General features: G+C 53.2%; 1 protein-coding gene across 2 annotated transcripts; it reads right to left on the reverse strand.

The window, feature by feature from the left end:
- Positions 1-878: 878 nt before the first annotated feature.
- On the reverse strand, positions 879-7800 carry Irf1 (interferon regulatory factor 1). Of its 2 annotated transcripts, none has more exons than XM_075992634.1 (10): positions 7587-7800; positions 6513-6604; positions 5083-5182; positions 4242-4418; positions 4102-4151; positions 3862-3997; positions 3578-3697; positions 3036-3085; positions 2075-2210; positions 879-1858 (listed from the first exon to the last, which is right to left on the reverse strand). In XM_075992634.1, the coding sequence occupies exons 2-10, from the start codon at positions 6597-6599 to the stop codon at positions 1734-1736; spliced, it is 981 nt and encodes a 326-aa protein (XP_075848749.1). In that variant the 5' UTR covers positions 6600-6604; positions 7587-7800; the 3' UTR covers positions 879-1733. The 2 variants fall into 2 exon arrangements, with proteins under 2 accessions (XP_075848749.1, XP_075848750.1); XM_075992635.1 differs by lacking the exon at positions 7587-7800 and adding an exon at positions 7167-7205.
- Positions 7801-9742: the final 1942 nt, after the last annotated feature.

Below are 9742 nucleotides of genomic sequence, written 5' to 3' on the forward strand. Positions count from 1 at the left end.
TCTTTTTTTTCTTTTCTTTTTTTTTTTTGGTTTTTCGAGACAGGGTTTCTCTGTGGCTTTGGAGCCTGTCCTGGAACTAGCTCTGTAGACCAGGCTGGTCTCAAACTCAGAGATCTGCCTGCCTCTGCCTCCCGAGTGCCGGGATTAAAGGCGTGCGCCACCATCACCTGGCCCAAACAAGGTTTTTCTAATGCTCGGACAGCCGGACGTTTCAGGACATGTGTGTGGACAGACACACTGCGTAGAGTTCCTTCCCAGTGAGACCCAGTACAGCAGGCCCTGGAGACGCTGTTGTCTGTTCCGGTCGGTGTCCTACCAGTTGTTCACTGTTCCGAACGGCACCTGTTCCTTCAACAGAACAGATGGGCTCTGGCTTCTTCTGAGTGAGTCACAGACCAACAGCTGACCCCCAAGCCTTGTGACATGAGTTCGAACCCAGGACCCACAAAGTTAAAGTTAAGTAAAAACTCCTATAAGTTGACCTCTGACCTCCATACATACACACTAAGCAAATAATGTAGGATTACTCAAACGCAGCAGGCAGAACAAGCAGATCTGAGTCTGAGGCTAGCCTGGTCTGCGTAGTGAGTTCCGGAACAGCGAGGGTTACTTAGCGAGACCCTGTCTCAAAAAAACCAAAAATAAATAAAAACTTAACTCCATCCTGTAGCAAATGAGTATAAATGAGCATGTCCTTGCGACGTGGCATGACGTCCCCCACCCTCCTGCCACCTTCTTCTTGACCATAACTGGAAAGATTCATGACAGATGCATGTCACCGCTCAGCCCAAGCTGAGGCAGACCGCCAAAGACTGCCACCAGAGTGTTTCCATAAACAGTAAAACAGATTATGATTTCTAAGTAAAAAGCCACAGGCCTTGTAAACAATTAACATTTTATAAAAAGACAAATATACATATTTACACAGATCCATATGCGATCAAACACAATTTTGTAGTTAGGTGGCGTTCCCAATACTTAAAGTCACGCCAAGGCGCTCACAACCCCTCCCTGGGCCTACTGAGGACTGCCGAGGCCTGAGGAGACCGTGGGCACCATGCAAGGCACTGTATAAATAAATGTGAAAGCCAAGAACTGGGGAGAAATGTTAGTGTACGCCTTTGATCAGAATGTGACAAGGTCCGCAGAGAAAGTGCCATGTTTTTTTCCTGAGCCCCACACCTGGAGCCGGTAGTGAGGCAGAGCTCCTCGGAGGCTAAGGGAGCCCAGCCTCACAGGGCCCCATTTTCTCCTTCACAGTTTACTGGCTTTGGAACCATCCCAGGGCTCGGCTGGGAAGGGCAGCAATTCTTTGGGAATAAGACTCACTTAGTGCAATTGTCTCCCAGTACAGAGCCAGCCCTGGGGTCAAGGCTGTGCTCTTTTCTGAGGTCACTGGCCTGTTCCCCTCAGGGCCAGCCCAGTGACAAGATCCTCTCCAGGCAACAAGGCTGGAGTGTAAAAAAACCAGAGGATGACTCCTGCCCTTGTCTTCCACCCTCACAGCAATCTCAGAACCCCAACTCCATTTGCACAAGACTTAGGGCCAGCTTCACCCACAAGAAGAACTCAGACCGTGGCCTTCCAAGTCCTCAGAGTCCACTGACCCAAGGAGGGTGGGCTTTTCTCCGTATGGCAGTGGGGCCCACAGCACTCTTGCTTTTCTGTTTCACAGCCGCCACGATGCCAGGCCTTGCTCCCCCAGACGGGCAAGAACGGGTCAGGGACACAAACTATGGTGCACAAGAAATGGCTTGAATGGGGGGCAGCCTGACAGCGGAGGGAAGCATGTTTAAGTTGTCCATCCAGATGGAGTCCACACTTGTGAAGGAACGTGGTAGGCCCATCCCAATGTCCCCTAGACGACAAAAAAAAAAATGCTGTATAAGGAACCTCACTCACACAGTTGTGGAGAGCAAGCAGCAAGCAGAGCTCATCCTCAGCATGGCAACAGCAGCTCACTGCTATACCTGCTGGCCCAGTTTTAAAAGGAGCTTTTATCTGGCTCTGCCCCCAAGCATTCCCCAGTCTCCGTAAGCTTCTCCAGAACCATAAAGACCTGGAGACCTCTTACCTCCAGGGCTGTCAATCTCTGGTTCCTCCTTGCAGCTGAAATCTCCATAGACAGAAGAAGGCTGGGCTCCTGGTTCGTTGAGCAAGTATCCCTTGCCATCCACGCTTGTCGGTTGCCATTCGGACTGCTCAAAGAGCTGGGGAGGGAACATGAAGCCATCAGCTATCTGCCCATGCGGACTCACCCCGTAACCCTCCCCACCATAAGCTAATCTGCGTGGACACATTTATATTCTCCAATGGGTGACAATATGCAAAACCACCAAGACAAGCCTGAGAGCAGGGGGGGAACGAAGGGACAGGCGGGCAGACGTAAAGCTACCTGGGCCGTTGGCCTACGTGTCCCTCTCTTCCTTTCCCCACCCTCTGACGCAGAATCTGCATGACTTCCCTCAACTGGGGGAAGCCACAGCAACAGGCAGGGCAGCTTCAAAGGTTAGCATAACAAGCCTGGAAGGCTGAAGACAAGGAACTAGACCCACATCTTAGTGATCTGTGCTCGGGGGCCAGAGTCGGGATTAAACTACCGTAAAAACTTTTATAGTCACACTGAAAACTGAAGCCGACAAAAGGAAACTGCCAAAGAACTTGCTAAGAAAAAAAAAGGTTCTAAAAAAATTTTTTTTTTTTTAAGCCATCTTTGTACAGATCCCAAAAGCTGATTATTGGAACCCGATGTGCATTTCCCAGACTCGAAGGGCTGGGCATGCTGGGGCGGAGGACACAGTGCTGACGGGGTTGACTCAGAGCTGTCTGGGACCCTGAGGCTTGCTTCAAGATGGCCTGCTAAAGACTAGGTTCCTCACCTGCTGAGGCAGCAGTCCCCCCAACACACAGGGCGGGGGTATTTGTGGGGCTATGCAGCTAAGCACCTGGATCGACAATTGCATTTGCCCGCACCGATCTGGAAGCTTCCCCTAGCTTGCTCTCCCTTTGCAGATGCGGTACGGAAAGGGATTTACCTTCATGATGTCCTCAGGTAACTTCCCTTCTTCGTCCTCATCTGTGGCAGCTGTGAGGAAGGGCAGCGGTGAGTGATCCATGTTTGCCCTGCAATTCCACCCCACCAGCTCCAGCACCCCCACCAGCTCCAGCACCCCCACCAGCTCCAGCACCCCCACCCTCCAAACCCCCACGCCTCCCAACTAGCATCTTGCCTGCCCTGGAGATTCCAGAAGGGACGGATGACTCACCCTCCCCAACTATGGAACAAGGCCACATCCCACCCCTTTACTTCCTTCCTCACCCTCACAACGGAGGGCAGAGAAGCCAGGAGCACTAGCCACCTTTGACCAAGAAAGACGTGGCCTGATCCCCTCCCTCCTGATCTGCAGCACACCAAAGCTCTGAACTGTCCTCGTGTCTCAGGGTCTTGTTTCATGCCCTAGGGGCTGGGTTAAGTAGTCCCCAGCCCCAATTCCACGAGCTCAACAGCGTGTACGTTTCTGAGCATCTACTTCCCCTCAAGACCCTTGGAGGCAGGCCAGGCCCCAAGAGTACAAACCTTCAGAGGTGGAGGGCATGGGCGACACCTGCAAGTTATACAGATCGCTGGTGCTGTCTGGCATAATGTCCTGCATGTGCCACTCGGGGAGACTGCTGCTGACGACACACGGCGACAGTGCTGGGGGAGGGTGCAACAGAAAGCACAGGTCAGGACGGCATGCTTTCTTAGTCCGCAGTGCAACGGCCACTCCATCCTGGAACCTTTTCTTAACAGGCTCCTCCCTGCTCCCATTATGCCTTAGACCGGACCTACGAGCTCCCTTGCCGGATTGGCGCCCTCACCTGGAGTAAGGTCATGCCGCTCCAGGTCCAAGTCCTGACCCAGGTAGCTCTGAGTTGTGTAGCTGCTGTGGTCATCGGGCAGTGTCGAGCTGCTGAGTCCGTCAGAGAAGGTGTCAGGGCTGGCATCTCCACAGAGCTGCAGAGAGAAGACAGCTTAGACCCGCTGTGGCACTCCACACTGCCTACCCTGCCTACAGTAGGTGACCAAAGGCTGGGCCGGCCACACACAGCCACACTCACCTTCCTCTTGGCCTTGCTCTTAGTGTCTCGGCTGGACTTGGATTTTCTCTCTGCGGGACAGACAGACTGTGAGTCCCGGCTGATCTTCCTTGTGCCCTTCTTCCCCCGCCCCCTCCTGAGGACCCAGTGCTCTTAGTTACCTTTCCTCTGGTTCTTGGTGAGGGGTGGCAGCATCCGGTACACTCGTACAGCCGAGCTGCCCTTGTTCCTGCTCTGGTCCTTCACTTCCTCGATGTCTGGCAGGGAGTTCATGGCACAACGGAAGTTTGCTTTCCATGTTTTGGGATCTGGTTCCTTTTCCCCTATTTTGTATCGGCCTACAGAACAGGATAATGAATGCATCTGTCAGCTGCTCCCTGGGCTGGGATGTACCCCAGACATCAGTACTGGTGAAACTAGCAAAAACCACTGGCCTCAGGCCCTGGGAGTTCTCATATGCCCAGGGTTGACCCAGACATCCAAGAGGTATGTGAAGGGGCTCACTTGAGTGTCTCTATCCTAAAATGCACGCATTGCCTTAGGCCATGGCACTCCCTGCTTACACTATCAGTAGCCAGACATGGCTAATACCATGATGTTTCCAACGTGGAAATGAATGGGCAGAGTGGGAACAAGGACAGTTTCTATCAGGTCAGGTCAGAATTGGACAAAGAACCTGATTCCTAAAACCTGAAAGGAAGCCACCAACCAAATGTGGCCTCAGCCAAGGACCTTAGAGTCCGTAGCTTGAGAAAGGAAGCTGAGAGTCACCTTTGGTGCCCCACTCACAGCTGTGTTCTAGCTACAGACCCCCTGAAGCATGCTTTCTAAGATTTTCGCCTTTGTAAATCTTCCGAGAACTTGCTAAAACAAAAGATTCTGTCCTAGAGAAACACAGGTGCGCCTGATCCCCTGCTCCAATAATCCTACATGTTGTCTTGGGGAGCTTGGAGCCACCCAGAGCCCCCAGACTCTCCTCTGCCCCACCGCCACCCTGCACACCTGTGTGAATGGCCCAGCTCCGGAACAGACAGGCATCCTTGTTGATGTCCCAGCCGTGCTTAGCAGCATGCTTCCATGGGATCTGGAAGATCATCTCTTCCTGAAGAGTGGACACATTAAGACTGTGTCAGCTCACAGACCACAGGTTTTGTGGCTGAGTATGCCCAGCCCCCAAGTATGGGAAAAGACTGACTTCCCCTTTTCACCCCGACATCTGGCCTGGATTAACCCATCCTTACTGCCTTAAACAAGCTATTCTGCATCTGTCAGGAGGGGTCTGGGTTCTGCTGAGCCTCAGCACCAGAAGCTCAGCAAAGACACCCCTGCCCTACACACCTGCTGCAGATGTGCTGAAAGCCGTAAGGGGCACCCTCTCTCAGCACTGGCCTGGCAGTTCTCTGATGCTTCTCTCTGGCTTGGAGCATGGGAACACAGGAACTTCCTGCATTAGAGTCTACTCAGGACACCTGGAACCACTTGCTCCTACAAAGGGTAGGTCATACCCTTAAGGGAGCCCAAGCCAGACATGGATGCTGTGTAATGCTGTGGCCTATGTCTTCTGGGGATGTGTGTGTGGGGGGTGTGTTTGTTTTTAATAAAAGATTGTGTATGGGGACAACGGCCACAATGATAAATAAAGGTTTAGGAGTTTTTCTTGTTTTATTTTTAAGTGTGTATGTACGACCGCGTGCGTGCAAGCAGCCAGGGTGCTTTTGTGGAGGTCAGAGGTCAACCTGCAGGAGTTGCCTCTCCTCCTATCAGGAGGGAGGTAGGGATCAAAGTCAGGCTGTCGGACTGTCAGGCTTGGCAGCGAGCCTCTTTACCTGCTGAGCCATTACCAACTACCTAGACTTTCAGTCAAGTTTGTTCGAGTTCAGTCTTAGCCTTCACACTTTTTGTGTGATCTTGTAATCTACCTTAAAGTGCCTCAATTTCCTTATCTGAGACCCATCTCGCAAGATTACTAAGATTAAAATGCAGACTATTAGTAACATATTTATAAGGGTAACAAGCACATAGCAATTACTATCTAGTATCGTTGCTAAGTCTATGTGGTCAATGCTGCCGTGTGTACCAGTTGTGGCTTCCTGGACTACAGTAAGTGGGTCCCCTACTGGGCCAGTTATGTTCCTGCCCAACACCGTCTGTCTATCAGCTGGAGCCATGTAGGATGTCCCATGTACAGCAAGTTTCTCTCGTTTGCTCTGCAGATGCTGGGAGTCTTGGTGCTGAGAACTGTACCTCTAGGAGGGTGGACTGGCCTTCTTCAGGAAGGAAGAAGCATGAGGCGCAAGTCAGACCTTGCACGTCCTGGCCTGCAGCGCCCACTGGGAAATAGATCTTCCTGCTCTATTATTCCCACTAATGAAACTTTGGTCCCCAGGAGGACATGGGTTAAAACAGTGGCAGAAACACCCAGTAACACTCACTTTATTAATCCAGATCAGTCCCGGAATTTGGTTGGAATTAATCTGCATCTCTAGCCAGGGTCTCATTCGCATCCGAGTGATAGGCATGGCGGCTGGAGGGAGAAGACGGAAGGTCTGTGTTTGGAATCTGTTAAACAATCCTGGGCACTTCCCTGCTCCACCCAAGGCCACTCAATTACCTTCCCCTGCCCTCACACCTAGGTCATTACCCTCCCTCTGCCATCAGTCAGGTACCAGGTTCTACAGTCATTGAGAGAGAACCCTGCAATAGAACGAAAGTGCACCCCAACATCGTGGGCAAAACCAACTGCCCCTTCTGGCATTCTCTCCCAGACAGTCTCAAGAGGAGACAAGCAAGTCTGGATGGCTTCAGGATTTATGTGCAAAAAGAGTCGAAATACACAAGCATTTCAATGCCAGAACTTTTTTCTCAAAATGGCAATCTTTGAGGGAAGGAAGGGACTACTGTTGCTCGTTGTCACCCCCAGCTCTGCACCTTCCAAGCAAGTCACCCTCCATCCCGGTCACTTCCCCCTAACATCCTCCAATCCACTCTATGTCCCCTGAAAGCCGATGCCCACAACGCATAGGCTGGGGCGCAACCCCTTCCGGCCTGGTTTCCCCTGCTGCAAAGAGAAGTGGCGCAAGCAACACCTGTGGCACCTCCTCCCGAAACCCCTGTAGTTCACGACCGGGTCCAGCCACTCAGGGCAACGAGCCAACCTCTGCCACCGAGCACCGCGGGCCCAAACCTGGGGCACAGAGCGCCGAGCTACGACCGCCAAGAGTGCGCGTGGGCGGACGCTCGAGACCCTCGGTACTGCTCGTGGATGCGCGCGACGGACTCTCTGGGCCACCCGAGAGGCCCCGCAGCGGCTCCGCGCACGCAGACCGCCGAGCGCAGCCAGAGGGCGGTGCACGCCGCGGCCCGCCTCCCGCCCGCTCGCGAGCAGTGCCCGCCCGAGACCGCGCGCCACCCCGGCCCAGGGTGTCCCTGGCCCCCACTTCCTGGTGTCCAGCGCGCCTTTTGTTCCACGCCGCCCGTCGGTACCCGCGCAGCCCCGACGGGCTCACCTTTGCAGCAGGAGCGATCCACAGAGGGTACCCGAGAGCGAGGCACGGGTTGCGGTGTAGGTAGTTACGAGATGCGCTCAGAGAGCGAGCGAAGAATCCCCGGGATGCTGGGGTCCGCGGACCACGGCTGACTTTGGTTCGGCTCGGCCTGGTTTGGCTCGGCTCAGACCAGTCTAAGAGCACGTCCTACCTCGACGAAGGAGTAGCGCGCACTGGCGAGTCCGCGGCGCCGCAGAGAAAACCAAACACTTAGCGGGATTCCCCGGCCCGGATTCGGCCACGCCCCCGCCGGGGCGCTCACGCGCGCCCATTGGCCGGTGCCGCCTCATCATTTCGGGGAAATCAGGCTGTTGTAGAGCTAAGCAGCGAAGGGGAAGTACAAGGCGACTGTGCTCCCCACCCCCTCGGGCCCGCGCCGCCGCCCCGGGGCTCCCGCGGGCCCGCCCCCACGCTCCACTCCACCCTCGGGCCCCCTCGCCTGTCTTGGAAAGCGAGCCTCTTGCCCTCGTTCTGCATGCTTTGACTCCTGTGACCGTCTTCCCCCTCTCCTCCACCGGGGACCTCTAACTCCTAGGTTTCCAGGACACCTGCTTCCCTCTCCAGAAGGGACCCCGGGACTGAATCACCCTGAAAATCAATCTGGTAATGAAGTGTCAAGAAGGGAGGTATTCGGTCCCTATACTGCCTTAGGTGACACTTCTCTTAACGGTCGGTCGCTGGGTTGCTCTGGGAAATTGAGGCAGAAGGCCTAACCTGCTGCAGGTGTTATGTGGAGTTGCTTGTCAGGAACTCCCAACCTGGGCTCTGCAGGCATAGCTATCAAAGGACGCAGGGAATCTTAATTTCCTTAACCACAAAATGGCAATAGCCCCCTTGCTAGTCTACAGTGATGGGAGAGCATTGTATCCTGATGGGGAGAGATGATGTGTGTGCTCTACCTGGGCACAAGATGCTGATGTGCTTTCCTGTACCCCACGGGGTTCTAGCAGTGACCAAGGTGACCCTCCTCTCTTGTACCCTTGGGACTACCTGAGACCAAGGGAGTGGAGGGAATTTAGAACTCGCCGTGGTTCCTTCTGGGACTCTTGCCTCAGCTCTACAACCTCACCGAAGCCTTTTGGGAGAGAGTTCCTCCCTGCTAACTATTGAAGTCATTTCTGAGTCCCCAAAGCCTGGCTCTGGAGAAGTTCTGGGTAGCATTGAGAAATTGTGGCTAAGGCGTTGAATCTAATGTAAGGAACGGGGACCCAGGTCCCAAGGGGTTCGTATAGGCAGTGTGGGCTAACTGGTGCTTACAAGCAAACCTTGCCAGATTGTTCCCCTAATGGCTGGCTGGTGTGTACATGTTCCATCCAGAACTCTGGCCCCTCGGGCTTCTTCCTAGACTTCCTCACACGGCTCCTGACTCACAAGTATATCAGTCCTCACTGGTGTCATTCTCCCGTGTCACTTTCCTTGCCCTAAACACCCAGTTGGAGTGTCGCAAGCTGTAATACACACATCCATGAAGGAATGAACCTGTCAATCATTTCTCTGACTCATAGAGAAGGAGAATAAAGGAGCTAGGAGAATCAAGATGGCAGGAGGACCTTGCTGGAAGTACTGAGACTCTAGAATGATTGGGGGGGGGTGAGATTTGGGGTATTTGAAGTGGCAAATAAGAGTAGGGGTTGCTGCAGGAACTGAGACCTTCTGAATAAGTGACTCAGAGCTGTGGCACCTGCTTTCTGAGCAGCAGATTCCCATCTTGTATTGAGGCAACCTGACACAGTCATTGAAAAATTCAAAATGAGATTAAGGAGAGGAACTTCATAACTCTTGCAGCCCACGGAGACCCTATTGAAAGCAACAGGAGACTACAAAAAAAAAATACCAGTGTGGGTATGCATAATGAGAGTCAGCTCATGTCCTGGAATGTTGTATCTGCAGCGTTGTTAGTGATGGGTACCTGTTTTCTGTCCTAAGGATAAGTAAAAATTTACCTAATGAACACCCTGTTGTAGGACATTCAGGTTATTTCCATTTTCACCCCAATGGAGACAACACCCGTGAGCAAAATCTACACACACGCTAACAATTTTCCGCCCAGGAGACACTCCCCACCCCACCCCCACTGCTTGGATTCACCAGAGAAACTGACATTTACATCTTTTAAA

The sequence above is a fragment of the Microtus pennsylvanicus genome, chromosome 11 (assembly GCF_037038515.1).
Source record: "Microtus pennsylvanicus isolate mMicPen1 chromosome 11, mMicPen1.hap1, whole genome shotgun sequence".
Taxonomy (NCBI): Eukaryota; Metazoa; Chordata; class Mammalia; order Rodentia; family Cricetidae; genus Microtus; species Microtus pennsylvanicus.